The following is a 19,164-nucleotide window of genomic DNA, read 5'->3' on the forward strand; positions in this document are numbered from 1 at the left end:
CCAGGATCCAGGGCAGCTAAGCCGATGGCAGAGGACGGTCTCCTGTTGGGATGTCTCTTACGAGGGTCTAGAGTGTGATGGTGACAGAGCTGATTGCACACATGAAAGGAGATGATAATCTGGATTGAATTCAGATCGTTCGGTAGAGTGAGGCTCTGACTGACCCGGTTGGGCCCTGCGGTGATGGGCCCCAGCCGGAGGAAGTCCCCCTGCGGGGCCCGAGTTTGGAAACTAGCAGCGGGGAAGGCGGGTGGTCAGTCTGACTAAGACTATCAACCAGGGGGGCCCTGGCTGCGGACAGTGAAGGGTCTTGGTAGACGCTGAAAATGCCTCCTTTCCTCCAATGGGGAGGGCTGGTGCCTTGTGTATTTTTCTGTTGTGTCAGCTGATAACTTGATAATGGGTTAGGTTGTATTTGTGGCAAAACCCTATATCATAACCAACCATCTCTGCAATGGGGTGGTCAAGTAATGGGGAGCCTGGGTAATCCCTCAAAGCCTAGTTACTCAGTTTGCCTATCTGAAGAATAGGAATAAATATATTCAGTCATCTTCACGGGGGCCCTGCAAAAATCATCAAAGGAAGTACTTTGAAAGGTGAGTGAAAAGGAAAAATGATGCTTTCCTTAAGCCTTTGAAAGTCTTCTGTGCCAGAGCTCGCAGGGGGTTCAATATAAAAGAGCTATTCAGCTCTTCCATCTTCCAGAGACCTGCTGTGACTTCCTTCATAACCATTTGCCTTTGCTGTGGCTGTCTGCGAGCCTGGGGCTGAAGTCCTTCCTCTCCCCGCTCAAGTGCCTCTAGTCATCAGGGTTTGGATTACTCCTCCAGGAAGCCTTCCCTCATAAGCTATGGCTGATACCGTGCTCTCCATGCCTGTGGGTAGTGCTGCCTGATGGTCTGGCTCAGGTTGTGTGAGGCAGGGTTTGCGTCTGATTTGGGCCACTTCCTAGCTGGGCCTGGCAGTGTGCACTTACTGGAGGAGTGTGGCTTGGCGCAGAGGGTGCACAGAGGGAAATGGAAGAGACCAGAAAGGGGAGGTAGGCGGGGCCAGTGTGGGCCTGGATTGAGGGGTGGGTAGGTAGAGCTGAGGAATGACGGTAAGGAAATGGGTGGATCGGGGACAAGAGAGGTAGAGGGACAGACCAGCCCGGAGTCTAGACAAGCAAGAGGAGGCTGTGGCTGTTTCACAAAAGGTCCAGGAGGTTCTTTGAGGGTGTTTGACCTCTGTCTTGAGGGCACTGGGGCGGGAGGGACTCTCTAAAAGGCTTTACATAGGGGTGTAGTGTGATCAGAGCTCCCAGCAGCGTGAAAGTGGATTTGAAGGGACGGGAGCAGGGAGACTGGGTTAGTCTGTGGCCACGGTCCCCAGACAGCAGATGTACGCCGAAGATCAGGTGTAGGCAGCTGTGGTCGGCATGGAGCAGGGAGGGAGACTCAAGAGCTTCATAAGGCATCAGATCGGCAGACCAAGGTGTTGAAGGAAGAGCGGACATTGCGATGCAACTGCGTGTAAGCATGTTGACCTGATGCGCGTTCTACCGCGAGTGCGCAAGGGGAAATCATGTGACTGGTCTTTACAGAAGAGGAACGGCGGCCAGTGGCCAGCTTTGGCATCTTGTCAAAGTCAAACATGATACATTTAGAAAGTCCCAACACTGGGCAGGGCTGTATTACCTGAAGGCGCTGTATTTTGTGGAAAATGTGATTTTCGGGGGGAATTTGGATCAGGTGCACTTGTTGCCTTAAGTGCCGACCTCCAAGCCTGTCTCGTGGGTACTGACCAGGTCTTGGGGCCTTGTTGTCCTCTGCTAAGGTTGGCTCTGAATTCTAAGGCAGAACCAGGGCCCCTCCTCCCCAGGTGTCCCCCGGGCTATTATCAGAGGCCTGAGAGGAATTAATGCTGGAGGTGAGAGCAAACACATGAGGGTCTCAACTTGCATCTGTTCGCGTGCCCGAGGAACTCAGGGGTGCCCCAACTTGGTAAAACGAATGAACAAGAAACCATGTCACCTTGGGCACATCAGTGCCTCTCCTTTGTCAGATGAGGTTGTCACACTAAGCTTATTGACAGCTATGGAAGTCTCTGGTTCTCGGGTGGGTATACCTCTCACTGTATATCAGATCCTTTTTTTTTTTTTTTTAAGATTTATTTATCTTAGAGATAGAGTGTGTAGAAGCAAGAGGAGCAGAGAGGAGAGGGGGAGAGAATCTTAAGCAGACTCTGCACTGAGCGCAGAGCCCAACACAGGGCTTGATCTCATGACCCTGAGTTCGTGACCTGAGCTGAAACCAAGAGTCAGATGCTTAACGACTGTGCCCCCCAGGTGCCCCTCACATCCTTTTTAAAAGCAAGTCTGTGGTGAATCCTGTAAACGGAACCACCTGTGACTTATGTTAATGTTTCTCACATACTGGTTTTATACAAACACAGCAGTGCATTGTGTCAGCGTAGTGTAATGGTCTATGTCTTCTTAGCCAGTTTTCTCTCCGTTTGCCATTGTCAGTGAAAATGATACTTTGTAAGGGTTGCGTACCCAGCTGGGAATACAGTTTTGGTCTGGGATGAATAGAAATCCTCATGGGTCATGATCTGTGGGTAAACCGGGATGAAGCTTCTCTCCGATGCCTGATGCCTTTCCTCCTCGCCTCCCGCAGCGTGTGCAGAGGACTTCTTCTATACCTCACAGGGGGGAGACACAGGCATCGAGGGCATAGATGATGCTGAGGACTTTGAGAAGACGCGACAAGCCTTCACACTTCTGGGTAAGCAGCTTCTGAGTGGGAAAAGGCCTGCATGATTGACCTCAGGGAGAGTAGAAAAGCACGACACTGTCCCACTTTGCCAGCCTTTGTAAGCCCATGAGAAGCCCTGTTGCCCTTGGTGAATGTCTCCTCTTACCCCATCCCAACCTTCAGACTCCAGAGTTTAAGACTTGTAACTTTGTTGATCTGTCTTAAAAATAAGGGTTTGAGAGTTTTGCTCTTAGGCACTGGAAAGTGGCCCCTTCTACTTCCTCAGGCCATCGAAGCCAGTGGAGCAAAACAAAAAAGGGCCACATCTTGCGCTGTGGTCTGGGTTTAGGCCAAGTGTTCTAGCAGGAAGAGCATGTCTTTAGGACCAAACCAACCCATGTACCGCAGTCCTGGGATCCAAGTCAAAAGCAAACTATGACGGTGTGGGAGCCTTCTCACATATACAGTGTCCTTTCCATTACCACTTTTCCACAGAGAGCATAACAGTGGGATTCTTCAAGATCTCTCTGTGTTTCTGAGCACATCCCTACTCGGCCTTTTGGCTAAGATCTTGTGTCCTTCTGGGCATAAAGGGCAACAGAGTGAGAGGAAACTCCTCTCCCCTGCCATCTTTGAGGAAGGGGAGCCTAAGTGGTAGAGTGGAAGGCCGGCCTTTCTTAACTGGGAGATTGAATGACTTAATTCCTGGAACCTGCAGCCAGAAAAAAGCGAAGCTTGGGAAGTCAGCCTGAAACTCACACAGTGGTGCAGGATGGCCCTTGTGTTTTTCCCCAGCCTGTTCTCTGACAGGAGTAGACACCTGGCTGCTAAGTCATGTGACTACTTCAGACCCGCATTTCTTGGTTCTTTGGTGGGAATCTGGGCAGTCTTACCCAATGTCCAAATAAAACATGGCCAAGCAGGACCCGCCCCAATCTCTGTATGGTAGAAGCAGGGCTTCCTGGGCTGAAATCCGAGTTGCTGTTCACTTCTCTGGATAACCGGTGGGCAGATGTACTTTGTGTTTTGTTCCCATGAAACAATGACCTAAAAGCCACACTGGTTATTCCAATGAAAAATATCAGTTAACCAGAGCAGTAGTTGGTGATTACAAAAAGGGAATAAGAGGACTTTAGGGGTGCAGAAGTAGCAGGGGCAAAAGAGCAAGGAGAGCAGCTGATAAAGGAACTGTTGACTGGCTGAGATTTCAGCCACTCAGGAGCGTGTGGTTACCCAAGATCAGGAAGCCCGCCAGTGAAGAATCCTGCCAGAGGGCATGGGCCATTGCTGGTCTGCAAGGCAGCCTGCAGTTGCCCCAGCATGTGGTGGGACCAGAAGGTCTCCGAAGCAGCTGCTAATGAGGAGAGCATGGCCTGAGTGCACCGCAGTGGCTCATCTGGGGTGTTGCTGTGCTGCCGAGATGAATCAGAACTACGGACACCCACGTCCTCTTGTTGCTGTTGCGTGGCTCGGTCACAACTGCTCTTTGACCACGCTGGCCATTCCACCAGGGGGCAAAGGGGAAGTGTTCACTGGGTCTCGCTCCAGTATCCCAAAGTGGGGAAGATTTGCAACTGAGAGATAAGAAATTGATAACTGGCACCCGGACTTCTCCAACATCCCATAATCGTTTTATTCTTCAATTGGGGAGCAGGTTTGGAGGTGGACTTGCTGAGCAGGGGAACAGTCTGCCCACTTCAACTGGAGGAGGCTCCTGGTGGCTGCTGTGAGCAGTGGGCGGGTGCTGATCCAAGGAGAAGGTGGTTCCCTCCAAGGCTCCAAGGAGGCCGGGTGCTTTCATGCACAAAGCAAATGGCACTGGAGAATCTATTGAAATGAGCCTTTCTTCTCTATTTTCGATAAACACATTTCCTTTTTTACTCACACTTTTTCTTAAAGGACAAGGTTATAAATATTTGGGGCTCTTTGAGCCATGCTGTTTTTGAAGCAGCTACTCCGCTGTGCCGCTGTTGTGTGAAAATAGCCACAGACAGAACGTAAATGAGTGGGCATGACTCTTCTAATAAAACTTTATTTATAAAAACACGCTACAGGCTATGGGCCGTAGGTTGCCAACCCCTGCTTTACTGCTTTGGTTTTACTGTTTGATTTTTGGCTTTTTGCTTGTCATACTGAGGTGCTGCTCTTTAGGATAGTGTATAAGGAAGGGGCTTTCTGGTCAGTATAGTGCAGTAACGCTAACTATTACTAGGATTCCGTAGGCGTTCAGTATCTTCTACTAAAATTCCTGCCATGACAGTGCAGTGAAGGCTTTGGAAATGGACACAGCACTCGTTCCCAAGAATAAGTGAAGAAGAGAGAGAAATGATCCGTCCCTCCTGGGATGGTCCAAAACCCACTTCCTGACTAGTAGGACCTATTTGAGAGCAGGACGCTCTGGGCTCTGATTGAAAGCCTAGTGCTTTACTCCCCATGTGGGTGTACCACCATCGAGCCCCCTGTCTTGTCTGGGGGTATTGGCCTCTGGCTTTAACCTATCTTCGTTTTTTCAGTCTTATTCCGTTACACTAAATTTTTTTGGCCTCCAGCTGTTTTGTTTTTTTTTTATTAGATTAAATAAAATGGCTCATGTGTTTCTGTAGACACTTGTGAACACGTGCAGTCTATATAACCGTCCTCAATTCAGTTCCCTTATTCGTGTTTCTGAACACCTATCTGCCAAGGCAAGAACAGGCATTCATTATATTGCTATTTCTTTGTGTATTTTAAAACTTTATTTAAAAAAATTTAAAAAGTAAATCCCAGCCCCTATGAAGCTTACACCGTACCAGTCCTCATTAGTGAAGTCTAGAGTTACGTTGTCTAGTTCATGCTTGGATTGTCCACTTCTTGGATAGTTTTTAATCCCAGTATATTCCATCTTTACCTCCCAGTTATATAGGTGTCACAGAGTTTTGTTTTAATTTTTTAGCCTGTATAAATTGCCTTTAAAATAACTGCAGCTGGAGAGAAATATGGGAGGCCACTGTATTATTTCTTAAACTGAGTGATCTTTTGTAATTCAAAAAGAAATGATAATGCCTTAAAGCTAAATATAAATTTTAAGAGATGATCTGTGTCTTTGATGACTTACTTGCTCAAGTCAACGTGGCAGTGGGTATTTGCTCCCACAGCAGTTCCAGGTTAGGTGTGTCCGTAACTGTGAGGGCGCGTGGAGCGTGGTCCTGTTCGGCAGTGGCCAGGAGCCAGCTGGCCGTCCAGCTCCTCCATCAGTGCTCCCAGAAGTTCCTCCTCTTCCTCCCCTGTTGGCACTTCGCATGTGGGACACAGATGTTTGCTGGTTATTATGTTCAGAGAGAAATGGCTGCAGATAAATGACCATTCTTATTAAACTCATAAAAACATCCATAAAGTATTTGGTTGAAATGAAGTTTAAAATGAGTCTGCATGATTGCCGTCTCTCCTTTGCTCTTGGAGAAGTTAAAATGGTAGCATAACCCATCTGGTTTGATCAGGGCAATCAGAGTGAGGCTATTTCGCTTTCAGTCCAGGGGAGCCCCTTTGCCCTCTGAGCTGTTACTATGAGTGGTAATTACTTGGTGAGGAGCCTGGTTCATTTGAGGAGTCATTGGCCCAGAAAAGAAAAAATCAAACTTTTGTTTAAAGTCCTTTAAAGAAGGATAAAATGTCCTTTCTATCCTACCATGGATGCTGAGTGTCATTCATTCATTCTTTTTTTTTTTTTTTCTTTCCAGGAGTGAGAGAGTCCCATCAGATAAACATTTTTAAGATAATTGCTTCTATCCTGCACCTCGGAAACGTGGAGATTCAGGCTGAGCGTGATGGTGATTCCTGTAGTGTATCAGTAAGTCACACACCAGCACCCAAGATAAAACATACACAATTTACTCTGCTCTTAGGGTTTTATACAACTGAAATGTGTCTTTACACTCAGAGGACACTCGTAGGTTATTTATTCTTAACAGTAATGGTTTCTGTTCTCTTGTTGATAATTTTTTAAAAGAACACATCCTTTTCAAATCAGCTGCCATCAAATTTCTATCACCAAGGGCAGAGAATTTAGTGGCTATTAAATAAATTCTTTTTCTTATGAATTGCTTTTCCAAGTACCTTGTGGTCCATGGAATTCTACGAAGTGTTATCAATCCATGAGTACTTTCTGAGCTCCCAACTGAGGTCCACGCAACAAGGAGATGAAGGAGTGTTGGACAACGTATTTGGTGACTGTCTCCGAGGAGCTTACAGTGTAATTGGGTAGACAAAAGATGACCCTGCTTGGCAAGATTTTGACAGTATGATGCAGAATATTGGGACATCTATGTGAAAGTATTGCAACTTGTGAATTACTCCGTAAATGCTCATAGTGACTGTTATTTTCCCAGTGCCCAGTGTAGCACCAGATATGTGCTAGGTAAGAAATGTCTAAGTGGGTAGATGTGGGAGATGGTGGAGACGTGTAGTTCTGTAGACAGCAGCTGGGGTGTGCTCTCTGCTATTCGTGTCAGGCTAGGTCCGACCTGGTTTTCTCACCTTGAATAAGTGAATCTGCAATTGTTGATTATATACCTTTTGTGTGCCCCTTAGTGGCTAAGTCCTAGGGAGGTACAAGGATGATTCTTGTTCCCAACGACTTAGAATTTAGAAACCCACATTCTGGGAAAAGACAGAAGGCAATACTATAGAATATGAATGTGGGCCTTTGTCCATGCCACTCACAACTGATGCTTTTTCAATTGAACAACTATTTATTAATCTCCTGCTGTTTGCCTGGAGTTTGGGCTTATCAGAAATTGAAACTGGTCCTACCTTTAGAGGAAGGACCTGAACGGTAGTTCGCATCGGGCAAGCCCTTGCCCCATATATTTTCCCTGAAAGAGAAATGGTCTTGGGGGTGGGAGATCCCCTGGGCCCATCAAGGCTGCCACATCCTCAGCATGGAATCTGCCACGTCAGGAGAGCTTTGGGGCTCACGTGCCTGGGCCTAGCGCGAAAGGAGGGAATGCGGAGCTGAGCAGTGTTGGGGGACCATGGATGATGTGAGGGGGTGTGTGTTGGATGGGCAGTGAGGTTGTCAGTAATGGTGTTATGAGAGAGCCCATGCTGTGCGAGGAGGTCCTGGACCCTGGCAGGACGGGGAGTGGGCCTCCAGTGCAGACCACAGCCCCCCGCCCCCAGTTCTGAGGCCTTCAGGCCAGGGAAGCATTGCCCCCATGGCTTTCGCCTTGTGAGAAAGGCATAAAGGATCTGTGCCCAACCCCCACACGTACCCCAGTAAATGCCCCTTGGTCCCTTAGGGCCGCCATATGCATCCTAGTGTCAGCAACAGGGGAGAGTAGGAATGTTTGCTTTGAGAAACTCCTGGTTTGGGTCGGTGAGGTACAGGAAAGGTGACACATATTCCCTTGGTTTCCAACTCACCCAACACCCACCCCCCAGCCCCTCCTCCCCCATCACGGAGTCTTACAGCATCTGTACTTTTCTCCGTGGTGCTGAGCATGGTTTTAAGTTTGTTTTGCGCGGGGAGGTTTGCTGCATGTCTCTCCCCGCTCATGAAACTTCACAATCTACGAAGGCAGCTACTGTTGGTGAATTATTGTATCCCCAGAACCCAGGACAGTGCCCAGCCCTTGGTAGGTGCCTGACGAGTGGATATTTGATCAATGCTGGTTTCCCCCACTAAACTCTAGGGCCATGTCTGTGTGCTCTCTCTTCCAACCCTGACACACATTGGTACCCACCAAGTGTTTCTGTTAAGACTATACGAGTGTGAGAATAACAAGGCATATACTTGGAGAAGAGTGGACAGAGGGCACAGGTGGTGGTTTAGGGAGAAGAGGGAGGAAGCTGAGAGGTAGAGGTGTGGACACCAAATGGGGCAGCAGACCCTATTTCTCAGAGATAACAGTTGGTCAGGCTTCCCTTCCCTTCCTTTTTATTTTGTTTATTTGACAGAAAGCACGAGCAGGGGGAGATGCAGAGGGAGAGGGAGAAGCAGGCTCCCTGCTGAGCAGGGAGCCCGACACGGGGCTTGATCCCAGGACCCTGGGATCATGACCTGAGCCAAAGGCAGACGCTTAACCGACTGAGCCACCCAGGTGCCCCAGGAAGTCAGGGTTTTGAGCACAGGAACTTGGTCTAGGCCAGTCTTATGTTCTCTGATTGGAGACTGCAGAGAACTCGTCGTGAGTGAGAGCTTGGAGTCAGGACTGCCAGGGTTAAATCCTGGTTGTGCCACTTCCTGATGGTTAACCTTCCTGTCTGCCGCCTCATCTGTGGAATGTGGGGTGGTATTACCTACCTTAGCCCAGGGCTCACATGAGTGCATTCTTGACTCTTCTCTTTCTTGTTGGAGCCAGAGTGGACCTTACCCTCATCCCTGTTACTTCACAGGGTTGGAAAAACAGGCCCAGAGAGACCATGATGACAGTTAATGGCCACGTCGGGCCACAGCCAGTGCCATTTCCCCCGTACCACTGCCAGCCTGGGGCTGGGGCTGCTCTCGCCATGCTGATGTCCCCCGGCAGGTGCCGTGCCCAGTGCTGGGCACACAGCGTACATGCAGGAGGTGCTTCACTACGTGCCTGCTAGTGAAAGTCTCTCTCAAATGGGTTTTGGTTTATTCCTCCGGTACAGAGGGTGGGCCTCCTGCTGGAAAGCCTGTCTGTCCATACGCAGTATGCCTTCTGCTCGGTAGTTTTGATTTTTAATTAAAGCGTGAAACTGTGTTCCATGACTGCCAGAGTTACCTTGGAGAGGCAACAGCGTGCAATTACTTGGACACCAGAGGCAATTTGTTTCTTGAATCTGGCAATATGGGCCCGCAAAACCTAATCTACCTATGATGCGATTTTTAATGGATTTAGCATCATTTAATTAAGCTTAAATGTAATTGCACGATGTTAAATCAGTCTCAGCACCTTTAATCAACAGTCAGAAGGGGGTAATAGAGGGGCAAGCCACATCCCACTGCAGCAGCTGGGAACCTGTCCTGAGGTGATTGTCAGACACTTCCAGAACTTGTGGTTCTGTCTCCACCGTGTTTGCCAGGGAGGTGCCGGGGAGGGCAAAGCTCCAGGAGGCAGGCCTGGAGCAGTCATGTTGGCTGCTAGCAGGCTGTCTACAGGTCAGGGAATCCAGCTGCAATGCTATGCCTAGCAATTAAGAATTTCTTAGAAGTAGGTCAGATTAAGTAGTTGGACTTTTGCCACCTCTGAACCTGTTGCCTGCCTAGCAGTCCCCAGGCATTTAACAGCACTGCATATGGCTTTCTCTTGTGGGGAGGAGGTGGGCAGGTGTGGGCTGCTGCAGAGAGAAGTCTCTCAGTCAGGAGAAGTAGCTGAGGCGGCCCCGCGTGCTGCGTGAAAAGATGGGGGCCTGTCTTCTCTGGCTGGATCAGGAGCTCTGGGCCACAGTCAGTGGTGCCTCCCTCCCCCTCATTCTCTTTGTTTGAGAAATAAGGGATTGGGTTAGAATGATGATTCCCAAGGAATTTTCCTGGAAACTTTAGCCCTAGGCAATTTCTTAAGAAGGTAAGGGTTCTGGGGCACCTAGGTGGCTCAGTCCGTTAAGCGGCTGCCTTCGGCTCAGGTCACAGTCTCAGGGTCCTGGCATTGATCCCCGAGTCCGGCTCCCTGCTCAATAGGGAGTCTGTTTTTCCCTCTCCCTCTGCCCCTTCCTCTTGCTCATGCTCGCTTGCGTGCGCGCTCTCTCTCTCTCAAAATCTTAAAAAAAAAAAAAAAAGTTCTTTAGTCAATGAAGTGCAGGAAATGCTGCATAAAATATGTCTCTTGGTGCTTTCAGGGTCTAACAGCCCAGCGGTGTTCAACCTGGTTCTGTCCCTCAGCCCCTGTCGTTTGGTAAAGCCCAGTCATGTGCTTTGTAACTGTTGCTTCACAGACCACATTTTGGAAGAACACTGGCCTTACTGGGAGGTTCTTTCCTACTCTGACATTCTATTATTTTGTAATTGTGTTTGCTTTGGGTAGATGGATTTTAAATATCTGTAGAAGAAAAAAAAAATGGCCTGGGGAAATGGTGTGAAGGGGGAAATGGTAGTTATCTGCGTTAATTTTCATTGAACGCTTAAACTCATTTAAATCCTACAAGGCAGCCTCATCAGAAAATGAGTCCCACAAGCAAAGGCAATTTAGGGCCATTATTGAAGGTGGCACATCATGTTCTGAAGGGTTCCTTTTCTGCCTGAGAGTTAATAAGCAATCCAGCAGGCTCGTGGCTGGGTTATCAGCTTCCGGGGGGAGGGGGGATTAGATGAGGGATCGGAGAACAGGGTTTTTTTGTTGGGTGCCCTGAGTGAAGAGCAAGGAGTATCTGACTTACACATGTGGGTGAAATTAAGACAAGACCTGTGGGTGATGTGCTTCTTAGGGTCAGGAACACCAGGTGATATGCTGGGTACTTCGGGTAAACGAGGGTCGAGATCGGAGGCAGCTGGGTACGCTGGGTGGGAGGGTGCCGCTTATCGCTATAGAGAAGGGTTTTCGGGAGGAATTCTTCGTTTTCCCTCCAGCTCTAAAAGGGTAGGTGGTACCAGTTGCAGTGTTCCAGATAGCTCTTCTTGGGTCAAAGTTGTTCTCCGTTCTTGCTGTTTATCCTAGCTTTCCACGTTGGTTGGCTTCTTTCCCCAGGCAGCAAGGGCTTTAAGGGTAGAACACCAGGTTACTATCACTGCGGCTACCGTGCAGGACAGTCGGCTTGGCACAGTGCAGTGTCCGTGTGGGGAAGATGTCCAGTTGGTTCAACTCCACTCATTTCAGAACGTGCAGCTGTTAGACTGGGTGCTGCGGGTCAAGGGTAATGCTGGAACGTGAGGACTTCTTTCCGTGCTCAGCCCTGTGTGTGGGACTCCACAGATGGAAACTGTACATTTACTGTGATTCTGCATCTGCTGCTTTGTACGATTCCTGCTGCCTTCTGGCTCCTTATTCCTAATGGATTTATCCATCCCTAAGTTATCAATTCTCATTCTGCTCCCTTCACTCAAGGGATTCTCTCCAGCCTCTGACTTGGCAGCCAGCTGGCAGTGGAGGAGGGCAGAGGAGAAGTTGAGAAAGCTTTTGGTTTTCAAAGCCCTGGTCATTTGGTGTAATGGTCAGTTGGAGGAACACTCTTGGCGCCCAGCTTGTTCCTCCACTTGGTGTGAGAGTACACGAGCCGCCAGTGCTGCGGCTAGGGATAACGTGGGTCTGCGGTGCTGGCTGGGCTCATTCTGCCCCTGGGGGAGAGGGCACGTGGTGGGCTTGCCTCCTCTCCCCTCCTGAAACCATCCCGTGTCTCTTCCAGCCCCAGGATGAACACCTAAACAACTTCTGCCGACTGCTGGGGGTGGAGCACAGTCAGATGGAGCACTGGCTCTGCCATCGCAAGCTGGTCACCACCTCCGAGACCTATGTCAAGCCTATGTCCCTGCAGCAGGTGATCAATGCACGCAATGCCCTAGCCAAGCACATCTATGCCCAACTGTTCGGCTGGATTGTGGAGCACATCAACAAGGCCCTGCACACACCTCTCAAGCAACACTCCTTCATTGGCGTCCTGGACATCTACGGGTAGGCCTGCGCCCAGCCTCCTTTCACTCCGCCTGATGGTTGTGTCCTCCTGCTGGCATTTCAGGGTTGGCAGGAGGTCTTGGAGAGCTCCCCCAGCTCCCCGGTTCTCAACCAGGGAGCATTTTTTGGTTGTCACAATGACTGGGGTCTCTGCTGGCACCTAGTGGCCCGAGGTCAGGGATGCTGGTGTCCGACAGTACAGAGGAAAGTTCCAAAGAAGAATGGCCCCCATCAAAACCCCAGTAGCTCCTCCATGGATAAGCCCTATACACACCGTTCTTCACAACTGGGAAATGGGCCCAGAGAGGGAAGGGTCATGCCCAACGTTGGACCAGAAGCTGCTCTGAACATAATTTCAGGCTTTGTGTCTCAGCTGTTATACTGAAACCTACCATCTGACCTCATTCACTGTATTCCGCATCAAGATGGTTATTGTAATACCATGATTTTGCCCAGTGCTGTAAGACTTGTGTGAGAGGCTTCTTTTCCTTTCAGAATTCTAGCCTAATGGCAAGGACTGTTATTTGTTACAGCGTCTTTTGCAGGGAGAGGCAACGTGGCTCAGTGGAAAATCTACCTGACTAGGCTTCAGGCGACAGGCGTTTTAACTCAAGGCTGGCCCCAGCTCGCTGGGTGAGGCTCCATAGATCACAGCCCCCTTCTGGTCTTCTGTCTCCATAGCTTAAAGTGAAGCATTGAGCCATAGTCTCTCTGAGGTTCTTCCCAGATCCTTGTAGAGTTCTTTGAAATTACATGTCCTCCTTTGCAAACTCCTTTGCACCTCTTTTACGATCAATGTCTTGCCCTCTTTAAGCTAATAATAGATTGAATCCTCCTGGGTCTTCATATCACAGAAGGTGATGGCTTCTGTCTTAAAATAGAAATTGAGACCCATGGAAGTGCAGAGTTGTAAGACCAGGGCTGCTCTAGTGGGAACAACTGCTTAGCGGGTTGATGGGCTGGCACTTGCCTTACGTTGAGACTAGAGCAAAGAGAACCTCCTGGAAGTGGCCACCTCCCCCAGCAAAGGTAGGCAGTCCTAGTTACATTCCGCTGCTCTTGCTCACCGCCAGGTTTCAAATCAAACCATGTTGCAGGGTGTGGAGGATGTGGAAGAAGGAAACTTGATTGCTGGCGTCACAAAGGCCTCCCGCTGACGAACGGAGGCACACACATGAGCTACATAACACAACAGAGTCAACAGAAGAAATTCTGGCGGAGTCCATTTGAGGGTTTGGACGCTCAGTGTGGGATGAGCGTCGAGGCAGGAGAGGGCATGCTCGTAGGCACCGCCAGGGAAAGCCTTACGTGGAAGGTGGGGTTTGAACTGGGTCTTTTAAAGGCAGGGACTAAAATATGGGAGGCGGGGGCGGCACCTTTGGGAACAGGGGCACTGTCACGATGGTGGGAAAAGCAAGGCATGGAAAGGAAACGTCCTAGCTGGTGAACCAGCAGCGCGGGAAGCAGGAGGATGCGTCTTCAGGGTGCTTCGGGGTTTAATCCAAGCACCGGGTATGGGCCATTTCTCCTTCTGGCCGCCGAGTGCCTGCTTTGTGCTCAGCCCCTCCTGATTCTCTGCGGAGAGCATAGAACAGGCCGTACCCCGGGAACCTACCTCCTCACTGTCGGCAGTTCTGTTATTCCGTCATGAGTACTGTCAGGAAATTGGGTCCCCAAAACACCTGACCTTTAGTGTTCGCATCTGAAGTAAGACCCAGAGAAACTCCGCTGCAGCCTTTGACACGATTCCCTAACTGTACTTACGCAAGAATCTAATTTACTGCGATTTTGATCTTTGAAGATGACCAGGTAGGCTCCTGTAACTGTGACGGACATGTAAAAACATCGTGACTTCAGTGCTCCCTACACTCACCTCTGTTATGGTTCCCTGCTGTCTTAGCGGCGCCCCGGGCATCCCCCGTGAACAGCTTTGCTCCTTGCTGGCGTGTCATGCTGCTGGGTCTGGAGATGCCCGCTGGGCTCGCGCAAGCTGGCATTTTGTGCTTCTGTTTGCTGTTTACTTTTCATCGTTGAGTCTGTTCTCCCACCAGTCCTGTGATTGCCCCGAGGGGAGAAATTGATTTCAGAGAAGGCTTGTCTGTGGTTTGAGTAGATTGGCCCGTGGTGAGGTGGGAATCCTAAGAACTTGGTCTCCTGACCTGCGCGTGCCCCCTCCTCTTGGAGTGGCTGTGGCTTCCTCTGGGAACATCCGACAGCTGTCCAGTGAGAGCAAGGTCCCACCGTAGGGCCACGGGCTGGTGTCCTTGAGAAGTTTCCTACCCTTTGTGCTTCCTTCAGACATGCTACGTTGTTTTATTTTCTCTTTAAAATCCTTGTTCTTTCTCAGGCGCTCATTTCCCTTTTCGAACTGTGTCACAAAGTGGTCCTGTTTGCAAAGCGATGCACTCTTTTCTGCAGAGATCCAGGCCATATTCCTCCATAGGCTCAGGGTAGTGCCACGTTCATGCCCTCTAGGCAGAGTTCAAGATGGCGGGTTAGATATGGGGTGGGCTCAGAGTTAATGAGCTGGCTCTCTCTCTGGGCCATCTGTTGCCAAGAAAGCACTTAGAGACTTTCCCTGAATGTCCATAAGCATGCTCCTCAGCAGTTCGAGTCTGCCGAGAAATTACTGTATAAATTCGCACTGGCCTAGGCTCTCTCTTCTGGCCAGAGGGTACGTCATGAACTCTTAGGAGGTTAAAACCAAACACTTCACCATAGGCAGGCAGCTCACTTGAACCTGGAGGTACTGTTTCTGCTCCGTCCGGTTAGTGACATTGTTTCTCTATCTGGAAGATGACCACGTTGGGTGGAAGTTGGGCTGAGCTCTTTACTGTCCTCTCCCCTTTGTAATCCTGGTGTCTGTCTCCTTTCCCTTGGACTTCAGACACCTTCCAGAAAGCCACTGAATCTTTTTTTTTTTTTTAATAATGTGGCCATCCCTCCTTTATCTGGGACAAGTGTCACATCTAACACTCTTCTACTTGTTGTCTTCTCCAACCCACCCCCCCCAATTCCAAACTGATTCCTGTCTTTACACTTTATTCATAATGTGACTGTGGGAAAGGATTCTAAGGAGCAATTCGTCTCTATGGCCTCGGAAAACTGAAGCACTATTTTATTTTTTGAGTTGTCTACCCAAGTCCCTGACCACTGAACACTGGAGAGAGAAAGAGGGAGAGGCCACCTCTCCATGGTCTCATTGTGTCTCAGCCCTAAGACAGGGAGATGTGGTACACATAGAAGATGCCCTTGGGATGACCTAAAGTCTTCGTCTATCTTCTTTCTTGTCATCTGTGAGCAAAAAGAGTGACATGTGGAAGCTGGGAAGGATGGGAAGGATGGTGGGGATGTGCTTCTGAATACATTAAACCCCATTCATTAAGAAGAAAGGAATAAGGAATTATCTCCCTCTTAATCAGGTTACAGATGTGCAAAGCTAGCAAATGAGAGTGGGATTGCCACCCCCTCCCCAACAAGTAGACACTAATTAGTAACTAGTGGGATAACTGTCCCCCGATGAACTGTAGCCCCTATTCAGGGAGTTATTGGCTCACCAGTCGAGCTCCTTCTAGAAACAACTGAGAAGAGTTCTGTGGGGTGGGGGAGCCACTCCAGAATTTTCTATAAATGTTTAAAATGTTACTACAGAATCAGCAGCCAGAGTGAATACTCCTTTCTTTGTAGATAAGAAAACAGTGCGTGAACCAGCATCACCCATAGGTACTTCTCCTCAGCATGATGTTCTAACTGGTGGTTCGGACAGTAGAAAAGGCTGTGAGCCCCGAGACAAATGGCACAACCGCGGAGAGCCGCTGCTCAGAAGCCAGGCCCCCAGGTTCTCCTGACCGTTTCCTGACACTCAGTGTCCTGACAAGAAGGATGGTTTCCCTACAACTTGCTCTCCTGCCTCAGCTCCAGAAAGTGCAAAGCAAGCAACACCCACGGAGCTGTTTCGCCAACCTGAGACCAGCTCTTTCCCTTCAGTAAGGATCCGTGACGCTGCCTGCGGCTGTTTCTTACCAGGCAGGGGATGGAAATTAACAGGACAGAGCCAGGCAACTTTTGGCCAGGCTTTCCTGTTCATGTTACATTAGCCAGCGCTTGCCTCTGCAGGCTTGAGGAATTGTAATTGCAATCCTTCATTCCTCTCTGCTCCTGAAGAAAAATAGCTTCAATTTGGGGAAAAGGCATTTGTCTTTGACTTGAGCCTTCAACAGGCCAAAGTGGCAGGGGCTTTGGCTGGGGCTGGCCCGTTCCTGATGAGGGCAATTGGCCTAGGAGGCTTGTGGAGGAAGGCAGGGTGGAGATTCATGCCTAATACGGAGGAACTTTGGGGGGGGGGGCAGCCCCAGGAGGCAGGAAGTGAGGTTTGCTGGGATTTTCTATCCTCAGCTCTCACATTATTTTCTGTTTCTTGTGGTATTTCCTGACTTTAAACTAGCATCCAACTCTACTCAGTGCTTTTTAACAATATTTTTTAAAATAATTTTTTAAACTGTAGCTGGAAAAGCACCTAATATAAAATTTACCATCTTAACCATTAAAAAAAAAAAAAAAAGAAGATTTTAGTTATTTATTTGAGAGCGCGAAAACACATGCAGGAATGAGCAGGGGGAGGGGCAGAGGGAGAAGGAGAAGCAGACACCTCACTGAGCAGGGAGCTAGAAGCAGGACTCGATTCCAAGACCCTGAGATTATGACCTGAGCGGAAGATAGATGCTTAACTGAGCCACCCAGGCACATCCCCCATCTTAACCATTTTTACCTGCACAGTTCGGTGGTGGTAAGTATATCCGCATTGTTGCAAAACAGAATTCCAGAGCTCTTCGTGTTGGAAAACTGAAACTTTATACCCGTTGAAGAGCTCCCATTTCTCCCTCCCACCAGCCCCTGGCAACCACCATTGACTTAGGACCACCTCAGGTGTGTATGTAAGTGGAATTGTACATTAGTCTGTTTGTGACTGGCTTGTTACTGAGTATAATGTCCTCAAGACTCATCCATGTTGCAGCCTGTGGCAGAATTTCCTTTTTTAAAGCTGAATAATGCTCCAGTGCGTGTATACACCACGTTTTGTTTACCCACTCTTACCCATCAGCTGATGGATGTTTGGGTTTCTTTTACCTCTGGGCTATTGTGAACAATGCTACAATGAACAAGGGTGTGCAAATACCTCCTTTTAATTCTTTTCAGCGTACACCCAGCAGTGGGATTGTTGGATCAGATGGCAGTTCTGTTTTTAATTTTTTGAGGACCCTGGAGATTGTTTTCCATAGTGACGGCACCACCTTGCTTTCCTATCAATAGAGCACAAGTGTTTCCGTTTCTTCACATCCTTGACAACACTTGCTCTTTTGTTTTGGTCGTAGCTATCCTAATAGGTATGAAGTAATCTCTCCTTGCAGTTTTAATTTCCATTTCTGTAATGATTAGTGATGCTCATTTTTCACACGCATCTTGGCCATTCATATGTTGTCTTTGGAAAAATGTTCAAGTTCTTTGCCCGTTTTTTTTTTTTGTTGTTGTTGTTGTTTTTTTTTTTTTTTTTTTGCGTTATTTGCTCTTTGTTGAGTTGTAAGAGCTCTTTGTATATTCTGGATATTAACTCCTTATTAGAAATATGATCTGCAAATACTTCCTACTATACATAAGTTACCTTTAATGATCTATTTTGAGTAGACTTCTTAGGCCCACTGTTTGCCTTCATTTTAAAGGCTATTTGTTTTCTTGGTCTCAGTCTTCAAAATGGACTTAATTTTACAATTCCAATTTAGTTATTCAGAGAAGATTACCTAGCTCCTCTCTGACCAGTATGAAAAGGTTTCGTGGTGAATGGAGGGGGAAAGGTCAGTGGTGTTTTCCTTCCAGCCTATAAACAGTGGACCGGACGTGGGCAGCCCAGATCCCTGGACAGGTCGTCTTCAGGGTGAGCATGCATGGCTGGCCCTAGTATTGTCAGATCTAGCAGATCGCTGAAGCCATTGGGGTTTGCCCTGGAATCTTTGAGACTCCCAGGAGAGCCTTGTAACTCCAGTTGCTCTAAAGTCCATCTCAACCTTCCAGAATTTCTCTGACTTAGCTCTTGGGCTTGTGGCTGGAGCCAGACACCCATACATACTCAAGGCTCAGATGAAGTCGCTGTTCTCTCTGTGCCATCACCCCTATGAGCTCACCCACCACTGAAGTCCTGTAATACATCAAACCTCTGTTCCTTGGGAGTTTGCATATACTGGGTTCCTCTGGTCTTCCTGATCATTCTTTTGCCACCCTTGCAGTTGAGACAGTTGACTGGTGGGCTGGGAGAGGATTTCCACATGGCGGGCGTTTCTCTGTCCTACACCAGGGTTCCTGGCATGAAGAGGAGCAGGGAATTGGAGCACAGTGCAAAGTAAATGGACTTAGGTTCTCCAGTAGAATGATCATTTTGGCCTTGGGATGTGAGCAGTGCCTAGTACTGTGCCCTCCCTGAAGGTCAAATCCTGTGTGGGCTCATCTAGGCTCAGAGAAGCCCAGGAGCGGAGTGCAAGTCCTGCCATGCTGGGGTACAGCCAGCATCCCAAGATGATTTAGTAAAGAGATCAGGGGGCTGGCCTCGTGAACAGACCACAGGATGCCCTTGTGAAGTTTCATGGGCCTCGGGGGGGGGGGGGGGGGGGAAGAGACCTTGACGGGATTTGTCCAACTTTTAATACACATTCCCTGGCAGCCTCCCCTTATTATACAACTTACAACCTGTATTTTGTCATTTGACCTTTGGTAGAAGAGACTGAACTGAGAAGTTGGGTTCCTTTGAGCCATGCTCTAGGGCAAGAACTGTTTTTCCAGCCTTCAAAGCATTGCATGGCTTCCTTTACGGAGCAAGAGGTTTGTGGAGGTTA

The 19,164-nt window shown here is 48.8% G+C and overlaps 1 protein-coding gene across 2 annotated transcripts in view; it reads left to right on the forward strand.

The window, feature by feature from the left end:
• MYO5B (myosin VB) overlaps positions 1–19,164 on the forward strand; it is a 345,182-nt gene that overhangs the window by 207,704 nt on the left and 118,314 nt on the right. For both annotated transcript variants that reach the window (XM_026496295.4, XM_026496293.4), the window contains exons 8-10: positions 2,658–2,765; positions 6,452–6,561; positions 12,018–12,283. In XM_026496295.4, the coding sequence (XP_026352080.3) occupies positions 2,658–2,765; positions 6,452–6,561; positions 12,018–12,283 (484 nt within the window). The remainder of the gene's footprint in view (positions 1–2,657; positions 2,766–6,451; positions 6,562–12,017; positions 12,284–19,164) is intronic.

The sequence above is a fragment of the Ursus arctos genome, unplaced genomic scaffold, assembly GCF_023065955.2.
Source record: "Ursus arctos isolate Adak ecotype North America unplaced genomic scaffold, UrsArc2.0 scaffold_17, whole genome shotgun sequence".
NCBI lineage: Eukaryota > Metazoa > Chordata > Mammalia > Carnivora > Ursidae > Ursus > Ursus arctos.